General features: G+C 52.2%; 1 protein-coding gene across 2 annotated transcripts in view; it reads right to left on the bottom strand.

Annotated features, from left to right (window-relative positions):
• Positions 1 to 19,549, bottom strand: part of WDR7 (WD repeat domain 7) — a 539,004-nt gene that overhangs the window by 439,684 nt on the left and 79,771 nt on the right. For both annotated transcript variants that reach the window (XM_075328136.1, XM_075328145.1), the window contains exons 10-12: positions 15,841 to 15,982; positions 12,096 to 12,344; positions 11,569 to 11,789 (exon numbers count right to left, since the gene is read on the bottom strand). In XM_075328136.1, coding sequence (XP_075184251.1) covers positions 11,569 to 11,789; positions 12,096 to 12,344; positions 15,841 to 15,982 — 612 coding nt within the window. The remainder of the gene's footprint in view (positions 1 to 11,568; positions 11,790 to 12,095; positions 12,345 to 15,840; positions 15,983 to 19,549) is intronic.

Here is a 19,549-nt window from a genome sequence, read left to right as displayed (position 1 = left end):
ATAAGAATATCCTCCACGTTCTGTGGTTCTTAGCGGACGTGGGCTTCCTAGCCTGTCTCATGGTGGCAACGACCCTGTGGAATAATCCTGAAGACGCTAGGATCCAGGACTCAATGGCCACACAGTCAGGTTCAGGGCCGCAGAATTCCGATGGAAAAACGGCCCTTGGGACAGTAAGTCTGGTCGGTCTGGTAGTGCCCACGGTTGGCCGACCGTGAGCTGCCACAGATCCGGATACCACGCCCTCCTCGGCCAGTCTGGGGCGACGAGTATGACGCGGCTGCAATCGGATCTGATCTTGCGTAGCACTCTGGGCAAGGGTGCCAGAGGTGGAAACACATAAGGGAGCCGGAACTGCGACCAATCTTGCGCTAGGGCGTCTGCCGCCAGCGCTCTTTGATCGCGAGACCGTGCCATGAAGGTTGGGACCTTGTTGTTGTGCCGGGACGCCATTAGGTCGACGTCCGGCCTTCCCCAGCGGCGACAGATTTCCTGAAAACACGTCCGGGTGAAGGGACCATTCCCCTGCGTCCATGCCCTGGCGACTGAGGAAGTCTGCCTCCCAGTTTTCTACGCCGGGGATGTGAACTGCGGATATGGTGGAGGCCGTGGCATCCACCCACATCAGAATCCGCCGGACTTCCTGGAAGGCTTGCCGACTGCGTGTCCCCCCTTGGTGATTGATGTATGCCACCGCTGTGGAGTTGTCCGATTGAATTCGGATCTGCTTTCTTTCCAGCCACTGCTGGAAGGCTAGTAGGGCAAGATACACTGCTCTGATTACCAGAACATTGATCTGAAGGGTGGACTCCTGCTGAGTCCACGGACCCTGAGCCCTGTGGTGGAGAAAAACGCTCCCCACCCTGACAGACTCGCGTCTGTCGTGACCACTGCCCAGGATGGGGGCAGGAATGATCTTCCCTGCGATAATGAGGTGGGAAGAAGCCACCATAGCAGAGAATCCTTGGCCGTCTGAGAAGGGAGACTTTCCTGTCTAGGGAAGTTGTCTTTCCGTCCCATTGGCGGAGAATGTCCCATTGAAGTGGACGCAGATGAAACTGCGCAAACGGAACCGCCTCCATTGCCGCCACTATCTTCCCGAGGAAGTGCATGAGGCGTCTTAAGAAGTGCGACTGACCTTGAAGGAGAGTCTGCACCCCAGTCTGTAGTGACCGCTGCTTGTCCAGCGGAAGCTTCAATACCGCTGAGATGGTATGAAACTCCATGCCAAGATACGTTAGTGATTGGGTCGTGACAGGTTTGACTTTGAGAAGTTGATGATCCACCCGAACGTCTGGAGAGTCTCCAGCGCAACATTCAGGCTGAGTTGGCATGCCTCTTGAGAGGGTGCCTTGACAAGTATATCGTCCAAGTAAGGGATCACAGAGTGTCCCTGTGAGTGCAAGACTGCTACCACTGCCGTCATGACCTTGGCGAACACCCGTGGGGCTGTCGCCAGCCCGAATGGCAGAGCTACGAACTGAAGCTGGTCGTTTCCTATCATGAAATGTAGAAAAACCTTGGTGCTCTGTAGCAATCGGCACGTGGAGATAAGCATCTTAGATGTCTATTGATGCTAGGAAATTTCCTTGAGACATTGAGGCAATGACGGAGCGGAGGGTATCATCCGGAACCGCCTGGCCTCCACGTGCTTGTTGAGCAGTTTTAGGTCCAGAACGGAACGGAAAGAGCCAACCTTGTTTGGCACCACAACCAGATTGGAGGAAAACCGTGTCCTGTTCCTGAAGAGGAACCGGGATTACCACTCCTTCTGCCTGCAGAAGAGCATCTGCTCGGTGGGGAGGTGGGGACGTTCTGAAGAATCGAGTCGGAGGACGAGAACAGAACTCTGTCCTGTGCACGTGGGCACACTGTCCCTCACCCACCGGTCTGTGACCTGTGGCAGCTAAATGTCGCCAAAGGCGAGCGAGTCTGCCATCAACCGCGGATGCGGAAAGATGAGAGAGCTGAGAGTCATGAGGAGACCGCCTTGGTAGCGGTTCCTCCGGCTGCCTTCCTTGGGCGTGATTGAGCCCGGCCGGCAGCTGAGCCCCTCTGAGGCTTTTCAGCCCTTTTGGACGAGGACAATTGGGACCTGCCCGAGCCTGGGAAGGACCGAAACCTCGGCTGTCCTTCCAGGACAGCATTAATAGGGTAAGTCGCAATGCAGACATTGCGAGGTTACGGACGCCCCTGCGGCACAGATGTACTTGTGCTCAAGACCAGCTGCGCAAGAACAGCTGAAAAGCTTAGGGTGCCTATACGGCTGTGAATGCCGGAGCAACCGACACGCCGATAGCCTCACAGACAGAGTTCAACCAGAGTCCATCTGTCTGTCAATGGCATTTGTAAGTGAAGTCCCATCTCCACTGCAACTATGGCTCTAGCCGCAAGCCTGGAGATTGGAGAATCCACCTTTGGACCCTGGGTCCAACGCCTGACCACGTCAGGGGGAAAGTGATAACGTGTATCCTTAATACGTGTGGAGAAAACGCTTATCTGGGAAGCGTGGTGTTCCTGGACTGCTTCTCTGCAGTCAGCGTGGCCAGAACAATGCTCAATATACGTTTGAGCTTGAAATGGGACTTCTCCTGCTGTGAAGCTGACTCCTCCGCTGGGGGAGCTGAGGGAGAAAAGATCCAACATTCCATTGATGGACGCTATAGGATCATTCCTTATGGCTTCACCATCCGGTGTATCCGGAGTGAGAGCGGTGTCAGGATCAAAGTCCTGATAAGCTACGTCTACCTCGTCATACAGAGAGCCTCCTGGGACCCCCCCGGAGCACCGATTTGTAATCCAAGTGAGGGTGGCCAGGGAGCAATGATCCAGATTGCCCATGGCCTGTCCGGACTGCAAGTCTCTATCCCATTGCAACTCCGTCCCTGTCCTTGGACAGGGTTGAGAGGTGGTTCTTTTGGCCACGTCAAGTAGAGACCCCGGCTGACCAAGTGCTACAGGGGAGCATTGCACCCAATGGGGAGCAGTGCCGTGGAACAGTATCACATGCAGCAAAAACAGCATCGAAAGCCTGTGTTGCTTATATGCTGCTGCCGACTTATAGAGCCAAGAATGGCGACCGTACAGTGCAATGTATATCATACAAGCATAAAGTACAAATGAACACTGCAGCACATGCAATACAAGCAGCATAGAAAGCCTGCTTTTCTGCTGCTGTAGACTAGCCATCTAGGGGAATATAGCCCAGAATAGCGACCATACAGTGCAATGTATAGCATACAAGCATAAGTACAAATGAACACTGCAACACCTGCAATACAAGCAGCATAGAAAAAAACCTGTGCCTCAGCACCCTTGCTTTTCTGCTGCTGTAGTCTAGCCATTCTATGGCGAATATAGCCAAGACTAGTGACCGTACAGTGCAGTGTATAGCATACAAGCATAAATACACATGAACACTTCAGTACGTGCAATACAAGCAGCATAGAAAGCCTGTGCCGTAGCACCCATGCTTTCCTGCTGCTGATGTGTCGCCATCTAAGAGGGCATATAGCCCGAAATAGCGACCTATGCAGTGTACTTAAATACAAATAGACAAACTGCGGTATTTAGTGTCAGCACCCCAGGTGCCGCTTACCGCCCGCCTATAAGCGGGTGTGTGGTCGCCCTATTCCTGTTGGTTGCCCAGAGTCCGTTCTCTCAGCTCGGGCTGCAGGAATGGCTGCCGGCGTCCTTCTCCAGCTCGTGCGAGTAGGGGCGGGCCGTGGGCGTGCCCCAAGTCAGAGCGGGAAACCGGCGTCCCACAGTGTCTAGTGAGAGGGCTGGAGCATGTAAATAAGGCTCCAGCCCTCGGCGCTGCTGACTGTACAGCGTCTCTCCCCTACCCTGATTGACAGGGTGGGGGCGGGAACGAAGCTGAGCTAGGCCGCAAAAGCCGGGGACTGGATTTATGAGCGCCGCCGCCGTAAAAGCGCGGTCGGCGCTAAGTCCCCGGCGCACTACAAGTCCCAGCCGCGCCGCCGCTCCCGGAGCGTCCGGCGCGGTAGTTCCCAATAAATAAAGTCACTCAGCTAGGCTGCAGTGACTGTAACCCTTTACTGTCCCCGGCGCACTAGCACACCCAGCAAGTCTGGAGTGTGCTGTGCCTGTGTGTACGGGGACACAGAGTACCTGAATGGTGCAGGGCCATGTCCCTGAACGGCACTCCCGCTCCACATCCAGCAGGTTCAATGGGTCTGTGGATGGAGCCCGGCCTCAGGGCTTTGGGGCCGGTAAGATCCCACTTCCTCAGAGCCCCTCAGGGGGATGGGGAAGGAAAACAGCATGTGGGCTCCAGCCGCCGTACCAGCAATAGGTACCTCAACCTTACAAACCACCAGTGGGGTGAGAAGGGAGCATGCTGGGGGCCCTATATGGGCCCTCTTTTCTTCCATCCGATATAGTCAGCAGCTACTGCTGACTAAACAGTGGAGCTATGCGTGGATGTCTGACCTCCTTCGCACAAAGCCGAAAACTGGTGAGCCAGTGATCCCACTGGGGGTGTATAGCCAGAAGGGGAGGGGCCTTACACTTTTTAGTGTAATGCTTTGTGTGGCCTCCGGAGGCAGTAGCTATACACCCCAATCGTCTGGGTCTCCCAATGGAGCGACGAAGAAAAGGTTTTACACACTACGACATCGCAAGTGACGCTGGATGTGTGTCACTTTCGATTTGACCCCACCGACATCGCCCCTTTCGGTGTCGTAGTGTGCAAAGCCGCCCTAAGGGTGAAAAGGGAGGGATTATATGGGTCCTGTCATGGGTTCTGGAAAAACCGGCTACCGGTAAGTTACCTAGGTGTTTTCCCCTCACCCATGACAGCACCACATGAGAGATTTTCAGAGAATAACATATTAGGGAGGGACCAATGTCTCAAGCACCCTTCTACAAAACAAGAGGTCAGCCGAGGAGGATAGATCCAACCGATAGTGACGGAAGAAAAGGAGAATGTGAGGAGCAGGTAGCGGTCCTACAAATCCGGTCAATAGATACCTGCGTCTTCTCAGCCCCGGAGGGATGGCAGCCCCACTAGATGAGTAGGCTAAGCAAAGGCCTCCCTAATCCACCTAGAGATTGTGGGTGAAAAACTGCACTGACCTTTCCTACTACAGTGAGGGCTATGAAAAAGGACTGTGTTTTCCCCACACTATGTGTCACAGAGATGTAGAGAAGCAGGGCCCTATGAACCTCCAACGTGTGAATCTGTTTACCCCTGTATTCCAGAACAAGGTGTCCCACCAAGGACAGGAAACCAACTGACGAAGGGGAGAGGTAGCGCCCTTTTATCTCAGAATGGTTTCCTGTCCTTGCTGGGCGGATCCCTCTCTCTCACGTGGTGCTGTCATGGGTAACGCGAAAAGATTATGAAGTACTGACATTGCTTCCTTCTCCGGACCCAGTGAACAGGTGATCACAGAGTGTAGAGAGGGAGCAGGAGCTGCAGGATCCTAGAAGACCCATTCAGCTGTGCTATGCAGGCAGGAGGCTGAAATTCCCCTGTAACTGGGGCTGAGATTCCAGCCCTAGTTACAGGGAAAATTAGCATTACATTTTAAAATCGACAATGCAGTGTAAGCATCTAGCATGAGATTGTGCAGGTGTTGGGTGTGGAGAGCTGAATGTCAGACACAGCCAGACTTGCGGAAGAAAAAGGATAAACAAAGCTCACCTTCTCAATAATCCATGCATACTCAGCAGTGAACCGGTGCTTGTGTAAAAAGATTAGTAAGTACTGACATTCCTTCCTTCTCTGGACCCAATCAAGAAGTGATCACAATCAGTATGTCCCCCAATGAAGACTCAGAGAAAGAGATTTTACGGTGAGTACACAAAAATCCTTCTTTCTCTATCGTTTCATTGGGGGACACAGGACCATGGGACGTCCAAAGCAGTACCTGGGTGGGAAGAGAACCATCACCGGAGATAGGTAGGAAACTGCTTCCTCCTGTCGGGCTTGACCCAGACCTACAAACCCTACCTTGTTACAGGTGTGCTACTGCCGCCCGCAAACCCTACGCCAAGACTGGCCTCTGCCGAAGCTTGGGTGTGAACCTGGTAGAAACCAGTAAAGGTATGCCGACTAGACCAGGTGGTGGCCCGGCTGACATGGTCGGTCGACGTCTGAAGTCCAATCATTCAAGGGGGTTCCCTTGGATGGTAGAATGCGGCGGAGGTCCATTGTTCATGCGCTAGGCTTCACCTATGGCGGAATGGATCCATGTGGCAACCCTGGCCCTGGGCGCCGGCATGCGCCTCCTGGAACCGGGTGGAAGGATGAACTGACTGTCGGTGTAAACCGAAAAGTACGGTCCTGAAGACATAAACGACAGAGCTCGTCCCAGCTAAGGAACGAACCAGGCTCCTTACAGGCTGAGAGAAGGGACTAGGACCAAACCCGAAACCCAAATCTCCTTATCTGGCAGGAACGGCGAGCTGCCTTGGACAGAAAAGGAGGGTTGTGGCCGGAGCACCCCCTTGTCCTGCTGGAGGACCCGGAAAAAAAGGGGGGAAAAAATGACAAGAGAGGGCTGTCCGCCCTGATGCCCCTTGTAAAAGAAAGAAGGCCACGAGAAGCCCACCTATCAAAACAGGTGGGAGCAGGAAGAACTCGGAAAGGTCCAAACCGGGTGCCCTGAAGCGAACCCATCGCTAGATTCAGGTCCCACGTTTCTAGTAGACGGCGATGCCGCCGAGCCAGATGGACGCTTCTCTGACCAAAAGCCTTGATCGTGGGACGAGAAGTGAGAGGTCTCTGAAACCGAAATGACCGAGTCGACACCTGGCCCTTAGAGGGACGTGCGAGAGAGTCGCATCCAGATCTGACTGCCAGCATGGTAGCAGTGAAGTAAGGGAGAGAGAGAGAGAAGAGAGGAGAAGATGTGCTCCTCACCCTACTGGAGGAGCTCTTCACGTGTGGTAATAAATCTTCAAAAGGAACCGGTTTCCCGGCCTTCCTCATGGTGTGTATCCTTCTTGCCAACCGGCCTGTGTGAGCTAGTACCCGGGATCCACTAGTAAGGCCGTCAAACTTAGGACTGAGTCCTGGTGGAAGAGAGGGCCCCGACACGGGAGAACTGGACGGTCTGGAAGGCGCCCGGGGCATCTGCGAGGAGCTGAGTGGGCTTTGTGAACTATGCTCGCCTGGACCACTCCAGATCCATCTTCTGCCTCGGTCCATCTTGAGAACCCTCGAGATCATGGGAAGCCGTGGGAAGATGCACGAGAGCTGGAACTGGCTTCACGACCGGGCGAGGGCGTCGTCACCTAGTCCAGAGAAGGGGGCACCCTCGATGCACTGTTGACTTGAAAGCTGGATCGGGGGGCCAATAGGTCCACGACTGGAGGTCTTCCTTCGCCGGAGATCTAGCTGATGACCTCCCTGTTGAGGAACTATTTGCCCTAAAGCAAGGCCTTTCCTGCCGAGAAAATCGGCCGTCCAAACGTCCACGCTAGGGATGTGCACTGCCGAGATTAGAGAGTGAAGGGACCCGGCCCAGAGCAAGATCTTCTTGACCTCATCTCTTGCCATGACACTCCCTGCGCTTCCCTGGGGGATGATGCACGCCACCGCTGTGGCATGGTCCGACTGGGACCTGACTGGGCAACCCCGTCCCAGTGAGGAAATCACAACCGGGCTAACCGGATGGCTCTGATTTCCGGAATGTTGAAAGGAAGACAACTCGCTAGGGGTGTCCCTCGGGACCGTGCTGTGGGATGGTGGAATAGCATACCCTAGGATAGGAGACTGGTGACTGTTGATACTATCCTCTAGAGGAGAAGGAGAGGGGACCTTCCCAAGGGACGGTTGTGAAGACTGGACCACTAGGAAGGGATTGGCGTGTCACCAGCGTAGACGGAACCTGCGGCCCATAGCGAGAAGAGACCTGTCTCTGTTCTTCAGTGGGGTCCGCTGGAAGGCCAAAGATGAAACCTGGTAAAGTGTACCGCCGCTGTCACCGCCACCAACTGCCGAGGACTCGCATACCAAACCCGATGGAACCGGGCGCGGATGGCAAGGAGTACGCGGGACTCTGTGCAGGGAGAAAAACTACTCCTGCATGGGGAGTATGTCCCTTGGACGGTCTCGAATACCGTGACTAAAGGGATGATCCACCCGGCCGGGGTCCACGAGGACTCCGTCCGGTAGCTCAGCTACCCTAGTAGCGAAAAAGTGACGATGACAGTCTAAACCTCAAGACGAGGGTCCTTGAAGGAAGAACTCTGGACCACCGGGACATTTCCGGGCGGAGCAAACCTAGCAGCTCTGTAGTGTAGTATGGGCAGGGACAGCCGCCATGATCCCCACAAGCGCCCTTAACAAGCTGGAATGGTCCACTGCAACGCAAGGTGGAGAGCCTGGTGGAGGAATAGAGGTGCCTGACAATTGCGGCGCGAAGGGACTGGAACCGAGCGGCGAGGCGACGATCCTGATGCGCCTGGGCCGATGCTGGGAAAGAGATGTACTCTTCCTTCACGTAGCCTAGGGGAGAGATGTACTCTTCCCTCACGTAGTCTAGGGGATCAACTGGACTAGCCTATCTCCGAAGGGATGTTCACCTAAGGGCGGAAGGAAAGTCAGCGACTCCTTAGATGTCGCCTCCGCATTCCAGATCCTGAGTCAGAGGTCTCGACGGGTGGTCATACTGCTGCTAGAGGCTCAGGCCGTGCAGCTGGCAGACGCCAGGGTTGTGAGAGAAGGTACTCACCGAAGATGTCAACCAGTTCTGGGTCGGCAGAGATGGAATGTAATCCGCTGCCTAGGGTGTCCTCGGAGTCCCTGAAGTGCGTCACGCTAGGGGAACACTGGCGGGTCGACTACCGGGTAGCGTGCCCCTTGCTTTCGGAGCCCTTTGGAGAAGGGGTAATGACAAATACAGGGACCTACCGCTGGTAAACGTCGTGTCCGGGTATTGTCCGTGATCCGCAGTCACCCGGCGAACTCTGGATGTTCACTGAAAAACCGCAGGGGCCCGCCACATTCGCCGCTCCAGGGCAGCATGCCCATTCTCTCCGGAGTCCTTTGGAGACGGGATAATGACAATGACAAGACTTACCGCTGGTAAACGTCGTGTCTGATTGTTGTCTGTGAGCACTCAGCGACTCCAGTGTAGCGCGCCCATTCTCTCCGGAGCCCTTTGGAGACGGGATAATGACAATGACAAGACTTACCGCTGGTAAACGTCGTGTCTGGTTGTTGTCTGTGATCACGCAGTAACTCGGCGAACTCTGGCTGTCCCTTGAATACATCAAGGGTCGCGCCGAACGTCTTAACAGAGACCTGTGTGCACGGAGAGAAGAGGGCTGTCCGTACCTTTACAGCTTCACTATTCCTTCCAGGCTATTCGTCATGCGCCAAACATCCGGGCACTGCTCGGAGTCCAGCAGAGGTGGAATGCCTGGGTCGGAGGAAAGGCACTCTGGACCTGGGGATTAAGGTGAAACCTGGGGGGGCGAAGAAGACGAGATCTGGCGGGTCCGCTTCGAGCAGAGGAAAAGGTCCCTGGTACGGGACTCACCTCCCCGAGGGAATCGCGCCAGTCCTGTGGATGGTATGAGAGCGTCGACCGGGGACGCAGCGCATGCGCACCACCCCGAGGGACGTCAGCGAGGGGATCTATGGCCTGAGACAGGGCGCTAACCAGCCGGCAGGGGCGGGATACAGGGGCGTGCAGCGCCAGGGGCTGCGGTAGCTGTAAACACTAATCTGACATCATTTGGGGGAAATCACAATTTTTGGGAACCGCAAACTTGAGCTTACCGGTCCAAAATAAGTAATATCTCAAGTTCTGAGAACTCTATATACTAACCCTATTGATATGTGTATCTCTGATGCAGACCAAGTGCCCGAAAAAGAACCTGTAAGGGTTAAAAAATATCTACATATACCTACATATAATGTAAAAAACTCAACCCATGATAAAAAAAACCCCCACTAACGTTAAATGATTGTGGCTGTTCTGGGACCATTTTCCCTGATATGAGGGTTGCTGCAGCGTCAGCAATCCGCAGACCAGGAGTCTGCCATAAACACTTTTTTTTTTCTCTAAAATGGACGCTGAGGAGGCTGGAGGCGGGCCGAGGAGAGCGGGAAAAAACGTCCATCGGAGATGGAGCGGCCGGCGGCCAATAGCGCTGCGGCGGGGGCGGGCCTGGGACGCCGGAAACAGGGCCGAAGCCGGGGCCTAAATTTTGAAGCTGCCGGTGCAGGGGAAGGTAGAGACCGGCGGTCCTATCTGCGAAAAGCGGCGGCGCAGCAGCGATGACCGGGTGCTGGCAGGGAGCTCTGCGTGCATGCCGGTGCACTCTGCCGCCCGATGTGGCCGGGGCGCCCGGTGACTAGGCCCACACCGGGGCCTAAATTTTGCAGCCGCCCGAGGAGGAGGAGGTAGGAGAGGGTGTCCTACCTGATGAGCGGCGTCGCCTCTGTCCGGTGTGCAGGCGTGGAGCTCTGCACATATGCCTGTGTGCTCCGCACCCTTGGGGAATGGCTGCGGCACCAGGGAGAAGAATGAGGAAGGCAGGGAGGTGGACGCCAGTGGGGGGAGGGAGCCCCTCTGTAAATGTAGCAGCGCTGCGGGCCCCATCATAAATCCAGACACGCTGCGGAGGTCCAGTCCCTATTACCGAGCCCCTTACACCCTTTGGGGTGATACCGCAGGGTGAATAGGGGGTGCCCAGGAAGGTTCTGCCCCGCGTGCCGACCCGGGAGTGGTACCACGGAAATTGGACGGGGGAGAGGGCCCGACGTCTCAAGCCTCTGCGACCCTGGGGAGTGGTACCCACAGGACTGCGAAAGGCTGAGTGAAGAAAAGTAACGATACCTGTAGAAACAGAAGTACAACAGGGATGAGAGCGACGAGAAAAAATACGCAAAAAATCAAGTGGCTGAAGGGGGCCCAGCCGGCCCACATCAGCCTCCTACGACACTAAGCAAAAAACTGATTGAGTCCGCCTCCGGCTCAGGGTGTATACTGCTGGGGAGGAGCTAACTTTTTCTGTCTACTTAGTGTCAGCTTCCTAGTGACAGCAGCATAACCCATGGTCCTGTGTCCCCCAATGAAACGATAGAGAAAGTAATGTGTGAGGACAGAATCCATTTTGTAGTCTCCATATTGTCTGATAGCTAATGATGTCATAGGGTTCAGCTAACACTTCTGGGTGGGGAAGTTTCACAATTTCTACACACCCCTACTGCTCTTATTGGTCCATAGTTCAGAGGGGATTTGTCCTTTGTCTGTGACCCTATATAAATTGGTCACATGCACTAATAAAGAATTCTTTGAGTACACCATACTAAGGAGTGTGCTATATTGATTTCCCGAGCACTCGTAAAAAAAATCTTATTAATTTGGAGTTCAAAAGGCATAGGAGTGAATTTCGCTCACACTATGATACTATAAAAAACAACAAAACCCTGTAAAATAATTAAAATCGGGTCTTATTTACGAACTAGAGCAAAAAGACAGAAAAGTCAGATTTGCTCTTGGATTGCACTGAATTCTGATGCGAATTATCCTGTTCGGGGTGTCGCGTCAATATTGGGCGTTTTCCATTTCGCGGGACACTTACGCTGCAGTTGTCTGGTGGGACGAGCAGCTGTGTGATTTCACCCCCGTGGACGCAGAAGATATGTTTCATCTCTCCGGAGAAAATGTCCCAAACGATTACCGAAAAGTCGACCCCTCCTGATATGAGATAGCGCTGGTCGTAGCGGGAGGACACTTGGTGGGGGTACAATAGGCAGGTCACCTTGTTTCGATGACCCCGTAAAGTTCTGTGAGGAGGCCAACCTAAGAAAATCGAGAAAAAAAACAAAACGTAATTTCTAGTAAACGGACTTCACAAACATGGCGACATACGGAGATGGATACACATTCTGACCGAACGTATGCAAACTTTTGCGGATGGGAATTTTCTTGCTCCGTTACTGCGTCGCTCCTGCTCCTAAATGGAGCATTTCCAATAACACACATACATTAGGAAATTGCTTTACATGCAATTCCCCAACATATGACATCAAAGTTGGGCCGACACGCTAATCACACATCTGGTGCACACGATCATTGATTATTCCGTGAAGGATGAGCTTTCCTGACCTCTCCGCAGCATGTGCTCTCCTTGTAGAAGCTGAACGATCGCCGTCTGCGTGGCCGGAACGATAATTATGCTCCCGTCTTCCCGTCCGCAGACCAGGCGCCCGTGAGACGGGATGTAGACGCTGGCGGTCACTTTCAGAGGTTCTGTACTGTTTGGCATCACGCTGAGCTGATCGATAATGCCGGCAGGACGGGGCGCGAGCTTGTCAAAGGCTTCTTGGAGCGATGTGGTCGTAGTGATTTTCAGCCCTGTGATATTGTACAGGAGGCAGAGATTAGAAAGAAGAATTAGTGCATAAAATAAATAAAATATAAAGTCACGTAATTATATGCTGCATGCGTATATGTGCAGGATATATTCAGTATCGGCATCCTTACACCTCCTGCCGACGGCCCTTAATGTGATCACTACGCTCTGCGGTACATACAGCGCTCTGTACTAATCAACCGGAGACGCCGCGCTTCTAGGGAAGACTAGCGCCATAATACGACATCTGATAAAAAAGGTCTACGGGGGACCTAAAGGAGGGAATTCAGACACTGCAGAAATCAGGATCATGCTTCATAAAATAAAGATTTAGGCATTATAGCGCCATTATTCATTAGGTACCTTCAGTGTAGAAATCCACGGCCTGGTTATGGTTTCATTTATATTAGAAGTTAGGGTTTTCTAAGCTCTTTGTGCATTGGAACTGTGGGGTGTGACTGAATAGGGTCTTCAACTATACCCCGACACCTCCGCTGCTTCTGGTATCCATATCTTCTTACAGTTTTACATTTCTTCCCGACACCTGTGCACACTGACTTCCCGGTGGGCTTAAAAAAAAAAAAAAAAAATGGCTCTGTAAGTGGCGCATGCGCACACTGACATCCAAGTGGGCTTCAAGAAAATGGTGCCAGTGGCAGTGCACGTGCAGATTGAGATTGAGATCTTAGCTCAATGAGGCACTATCTGTGCATGCACCGCCACCAATGTCATTTTCGTGAAGCCCACAGGGAGGTCAGTGTGCACATGCACCACTGCTGGCACTATTCTCCTAAAGACTGCTGGGTAGGTCAGTGTGCACATGCACCACTGCTGGCACTATTCTCCTAAAGCCTGCTGGTAGGTCAGTGTGCACATGGGCCGCGCTGGCACTATATTCCTAAAGCCTGCTGGTAGGTCAGTGTGCACATGGGCCGCGCTGGCACTATATTCCTAAAGCCTGCTGGTAGGTCAGTGTGCACATGGGCCGCGCTGGCACTATATTCCTAAAGCCTGCTGGTAGGTCAGTGTGCACAAGGGCCGCGCTGGCACTATATTCCTAAAGCCTGCTGGTAGGTCAGTGTGCACAAGGGCCGCTGCTGGCACTATTTTCCTAAAGCCTGCTGGTAGGTCAGTGTGGACAAGGGCCGCTGCTAGCACTATTTTCCTAAAGCCTGCATTGCTGGCACTATTTTCCTAAAGCCTACTGGTAGGTCAGTGTGCACATGGGTCGCTGCAGGCACTATTTTCCTAAAGCCTGCTGGGCAGTCAGTGTGCACATGCGCCGCTGCCGGCACTATTTTCCTAAAGCTTGCTGGGTGGTCAGAGTGTGCATGTTCTGCTGCAGGCATTATTTTCCTAAAGCCTATTGGTAGGTCAGTGTGTGCATGCACCGCTGCTGGCACTATTTTCCTAAAGCCTGCTGGGAGGTCAGAGCGCGCATGCTCCGCTGCAGGCACTATTTTCCTAAAACCTGCTGGGAGGTCAGAGCGCGCATGCTCCGCTGCAGGCACTATTTTCCTAAAACCTGCTGGGAGGTTAGAGTGCGCATGCACCGCTGCAGGCACTATTTTCCTAAAGTGTGCTGGAAGGTCAGTGTGCACATGCGCCACTGACGGCACTATTTTACTAAAGCCTGCTGGGAAGTGAATGGTCAATGGGCGGAATTCAATACAGTAAGAAGATACAGAAAAAATAGACAGCAGAGGGGCCTGGGTCATTGAAGACCCTACCCTCAGTCCCGCCCCAATGCACAAAAAGCTTGGAAAACCCAAATTTCCATTGTAAAATAAGCAACCACCAGGCTGCAGATTAATACACTGAAGGTATCTATTGAATCAGTAGAATGGCGCCATAATGTCCAAACTTTTATTTTAACAAATATGATCCCGAGACAGGTTCCCTTTAAAAAGGGGTTGTTGGAGAGTTGAAAAATGGAAACCGCTGTAACAAAACTGTAAAACAAAACTAACCACTGCTCGTTAAACAGGACCAGTCACTTGCCATTAATATGTTATTTTAAGTACCTGGTGTAAATGCTGCTGTTTTCCTGAATCTGGCGATGTTTTTCTTCTATTCCTGTGCCCCTCTGTTCCCGAGATATGGCTCATTCTTAAGCATATGTAAATCAAGCCTTGTAACTAAGAGGGCGTGGTCCTTAAGACATCCACGCCCACTTTGTGAACCAGGCTAGATTTAAAATACAGGGAAATGAGGCCCATACCTCTAGAAAAGAAAGGTGCAGGGATAAAAGAAAAACAGCCCCGGAGTCAGGAGAACATCGGCAATAACAACAGGTAAAAAAGAAAAACATTCATAGCAAGTGACTGGTTCCCTTTAAATCCGAAGTGCCCATATACTGACTGCCCCATCAGACTATTTTCCTTACCCAGAGAGGTGTCATACATACCAATGTTATTAATGAAGCCATCATGCGGCGGAAAAAAAAATTAGCACGACTGTGCGCAACCGCACAAGGAAAGTAAGCAACGTCACAGGGTAAACATGACAATGTGAGCACCCATGGGGAGGGGGATTTAACATTAGCAGGTCAGTAATGTTTGTTTTAATTCCATATCTTCCACTCTCCAATAACTCCTCTTAAAGGGAACCTATCACCACTTTTTTGGCTTATAAGCTGCGGCCACCACCAGTGAGCTCTTATATACAGTGTTCTAACATGCTGTATATAAGAGCCCAGGACGCTGTGTAGAACATAAAAATCACTTTATAATACTCACCTAACGGTTGCGCTGCGGTGTAGTTGGGCCATATGGGCGTCTCAGTTGTCCGCTGCCGGCGCCTCCTCTTTCGGCCATCTTCGTCCTCCTTCTGAAGCTTGTATAAATGACGCATCCTACATCATACACAGTCATTGGTCCTGCGCAGGCGCAGAACAATACTTTGATCTGCCCTACTCAAGTGGTAGATCAAAGTGCGCCTGCGCAGGACCTCAATGCCGGCGAGTGTGAATGACGTAGGATGCGTCAAGCACCCCAGCTACAGAAGAAGGAAGACAAAGATGGCCGAAAGAGGCGGCGCCGGCACCGGACAACGGAGGCCTATCTGACCCAACTCCAACGCAGCGTGTCTCTTAGCAGAGTATTATAAAGTGTTTATGTTCTACACATCGGCATGGGCTCTTATATACAGCAAGTTAGAATGCTGTATATAAGAGCCCACTGGTGGTAGCCACAGCTTATAGGCCGAAAAAGTGGTGACAGGTTCCCTTTAAAGTGATTTTCTGGTTTCGGTCTCTTCCACATTGGGTGGTGAGCAGAAGCGGTGAAGTCACGTCTACGAATACCTGCCTGGATAAGCGTGCGACTGGAAGAGGACAAGTGCACGATGCCGGTAGAGCACACACTCGGCCAGGCAGGTATAAGACGTCTGGACTTCATTGGGCTCGCTCGGCCCCTCATGCCAAAGTAAGTGGATTCAGAAGACCCCTCTGTGTCTTAAATCTGTGAAACAAATCATCTGGTCGGCCCAAGCCTTCACCTTCAACGTTGTCTTGCTGCTCGAGATCCTCGGGGACGTTCCAGATACAAAGTCTTCCTGAAGAGTCACCCTGGATGAGAAGTTTATGGAAAGATACTCGGCGCCCATAGAAGAACCTCGTAACCGGAGGGCAGATTAGTACCTGTGGGAAAGAGGGGCCAGGATTATTACTAGTAAAAAGCAATCATAAGAACGGAGAATGATCCCCGCTATCCGCGCCATCGCTGCCTGTACACCCCGGGCACTGGAGACAATACGATCAATAATGTGCGCAGTGCCGAGCTTCTCGTAAGTAACTTAAAGGATGGAGCCGTTAGCTTGTCTGACCCTATCCACTCCTTATCAACAATGAAAAGATAAGAACAGTAAAGGTCCAGTCACACTAAGCAACTTACCAGCGATCCCAACAACGATAGGGATCGCTGGTAAGTTGCTAGGAGGTTGCTGGTGAGCTGTCACACTGCGACGCTCCAGCGATCCCACCAGCAACCTGACCTGGCAGGGATCGCTGGAGCGTGGCTACACGAGTTGCTGGTGAGCTCACCAGCAACCAGTGACCAGCCCCCAGTCTCCTAGTTACAGCACACATCAGGTTAATTAACCCGATGTGTGCTGCAGCTAAATGTGCACAGAGCAGGGAGCAGCGCACACTGCTTAGTGCTGGCTCCTTGCTCTCCTAGTTACAGCACACATGGGGTTAATTGCCTGATGTGTGCTGCAGCTATCTGTGCACAGAGCAGGAGCCGGCAGCACAGGCAGTGAGAGCGGAGGAGTCTGGTATCAAAGGTAAATATCGGGTAACCAAGGACAGGGCTTCTTGGTTACCCGATGTTTACATTAGTTACCAGCCTCAGCAGAAGCCGGCTCCTGCTCACTGCACATTAGTTGTTGCTGTCTCGCTGTCACACACAGCGATCTGTGCTTCACAGCAGGACAGCAACAACTAAAAAATGGCCCAGGACATTCAGCAACAACCAACGACCTCACAGCAGGGGCCAGGTTGTTGCTGGATGTCACACACAGCAACATCGCTAGCAACGTCACAAAAGTTGTTCGTTACCAGCGATGTTGCTAGCGATGTTGCTTAGTGTGACGGGGCCTTAAACCTATAACTAGTTATGGGCAGACCCGGACTGTAAAAGTCTGGAACCTCCATATGTTTCCAACATATCCGAGTGACAAAACCAGGCAGGAAATATCAGGGAACCCCGACAAAATGATCTATGTCTGGCAAAAAAAAAAAAAAAAATAGGAAAAATAAAGAATATAAGAAGGAAGCAAGCGGTTGATACTTACCGAGCCTCCTATGCGGCTGTCCACTACTCCTGTGGCCCATGAGTCACTTTCTGGGGCGCTCATTAGTGCTCATGCATATGCACTGCTTTCCCCGCCCATCGGCCGTCCTGGCGTCTGTGATTGGTTGCAGTCAGCAGCCCCTCACCCTGTGTGACACCATCTGAGTGCAACCAATCTCAGGCACTGTCTGCGGGTCACTGTAGATTGGAGTAAAATAGTAAAAAGAAAAATTGCCGTAGGGTCCCCCCATATTATGTTACCCAGCACAGATACGCATAAAGCTGGTGTCACACATAACGACGACGACAACGACGTCGCTGCTACGTCACCATTTTCTGTGACGTTGCAGCGACGTCCCGTCGCTGTCGCTGTGTGTGACATCCAGCAACGACCTGGCCCCTGCTGTGAGGTCGCCGGTCGTTGCTGAATGTCCAGCTTCATTTTTTGGTCGTCACTCTCCCGCTGTGACACACACATCGCTGTGTGTGACAGCGAGAGAGCGACGAAATGAAGCGATCAGGAGCCGGCACTGGCAGCTGCGGTAAGCTGTAACCAGCGTAAACATCGGGTAACCAAGGGAAGACCTTTCCCTGGTTACCCGATGTTTACGCTGGTTACCAGCCTCCGCTCTTGCTGCCAGTGCCGGCTCCTGCACTGTGACATGTGGCTGCAGTACGCATCGGGTTAATTAACCCGATGTGTGCTGCAGGAGAGCAAGGAGCCAGCGCTAAGCGCGGCTCCCTGCTCTCTGAACTGTGACATGTAGCTGCAGCACACATCGGGTTAATTAACCCGATGTGTGCTGCAGGAGAGCAAGGAGCCAGCGCTAAGCGCGGCTCCCTGCTCTCTGAACATGTAGCACAGCGACCTTATGATCGCTGCTTCTGCTGTGTTTGACAGCTAAGCAGCGATCATAACAGCGACTTACAAGGTCGCTGTTACGTCACCGAAAATGGTGACGTAACAGCGACGTCGTTGTCGCTGTCGTTTAGTGTGACACCAGCTTAAGGCTACAGGCTGCAGCCCCCAGCCGTGCGCTTATCTTCACTGTTATTCAAAATAAAAGGAATCGCATGTAGCGCCTGTGATTGGTTGCAGTCAGACGCTAACACACAGGCTGGGGGCGCGTCTAACTGCAACCAATCACAGACTTCAGGACTGCCGGTGGGAGGGTGAAGCAGTGAATATGGATGAACAATAATGAGTGGCCCCAGAAGAAGAATGAGCAGTTACAGCCGCGCTGGAGACTCAGTAAGTATGAAACACTTGCTCCTATCCCCCTATCCCTTCTACCACCATTTCTTAGTGCCGGATTCTGGCCTTCACAGACTTATATGGCAACCGGTCTCCGGCCAGACAACCGGGCCGGAACCGGATTTTTTTTTTTTTTAATTTGGTTAGGTCCATAGGCACTGGTTATGTGCGACTCCGCCCATCACTACCTATAACTCGTACAACAATGATTGTGAATGGTCTGGGTATCATTCAGCCTGGGATGCGCACAGATAGGATTTAATGTCAGACATCCCCTGCTCCCCCCCCCTCCAAATCTACAGGACCACTGTTCGAGAGGTCTTTATTTACGGCGCTGAAGTGGCGACGTGCCACATCCACGTAAATGCTGCAGTCAATTACTGGCTTTGGCGATGATGCAAGTGCCTAAAGCATAGGACTGTTAATACCTTTGATTGGCTGCAGCGGTTACAAGGATGCATGTGACGTCATTACTAGTTTGGTGGTGAACTTTTTAAGTCTTTATAAGAGTCACGTGTGCAGCTGTAAGGCTATTTTTAATACAAACATGGACAACTCCTTTAACTAACAGAATTTTGACTGTCTGCAGGCACCACTAGGGGGAGCTCACTGCACATGGAATGAGAATTTCAATGAAAATTGTAATCTTGTGAGCTCCCCCTAGTGGTGACCATACTAAAATTTCTAGTATTACTGCAGAGTGTGGTTCGCTCACCAGGGTCCACATAGTATACGAAATCACACCCACTTTTAAGGTCAGTTTAGACGACCGCTCACCTACTGCGTAATGTTTGTATCAACAGAAACGCATGGTTACAGAATTTCGGTAACCGTTTTCCAGCTGATTAACCTCCACCGATCAAACGGTGGCATACCCAATTACCTAAAAGTGCCTACATTTCAATGGCGCACACAGTCCTGCGCTCAGCAGAAGTTGATTCTACTAGATTATCAGTTGTGTGAAACCTGCAGATTTCTTCTGGTATGTTCCCTCTCGTGGTATCTCTAGTTTTACCTTCCTGATGGGATGTCCAAGCTGTTATGTGTTCTAACCAATCAGATATCTTCCCTGGCAGCTCGGTCTCATGTTGTTTCTTGAGCAGTGCAGCTGCATCCCCCTCCTCTCCCTCCTCCCGGCTTTCTGTTCACCGTTTTACAC

The sequence above is a fragment of the Anomaloglossus baeobatrachus genome, chromosome 1 (assembly GCF_048569485.1).
Source record: "Anomaloglossus baeobatrachus isolate aAnoBae1 chromosome 1, aAnoBae1.hap1, whole genome shotgun sequence".
Classification (NCBI taxonomy): Eukaryota; Metazoa; Chordata; class Amphibia; order Anura; family Aromobatidae; genus Anomaloglossus; species Anomaloglossus baeobatrachus.
The sequence above is the reverse complement of the archived record's forward strand: the minus strand, read 5'-3'. Positions and strand labels throughout refer to the sequence as shown.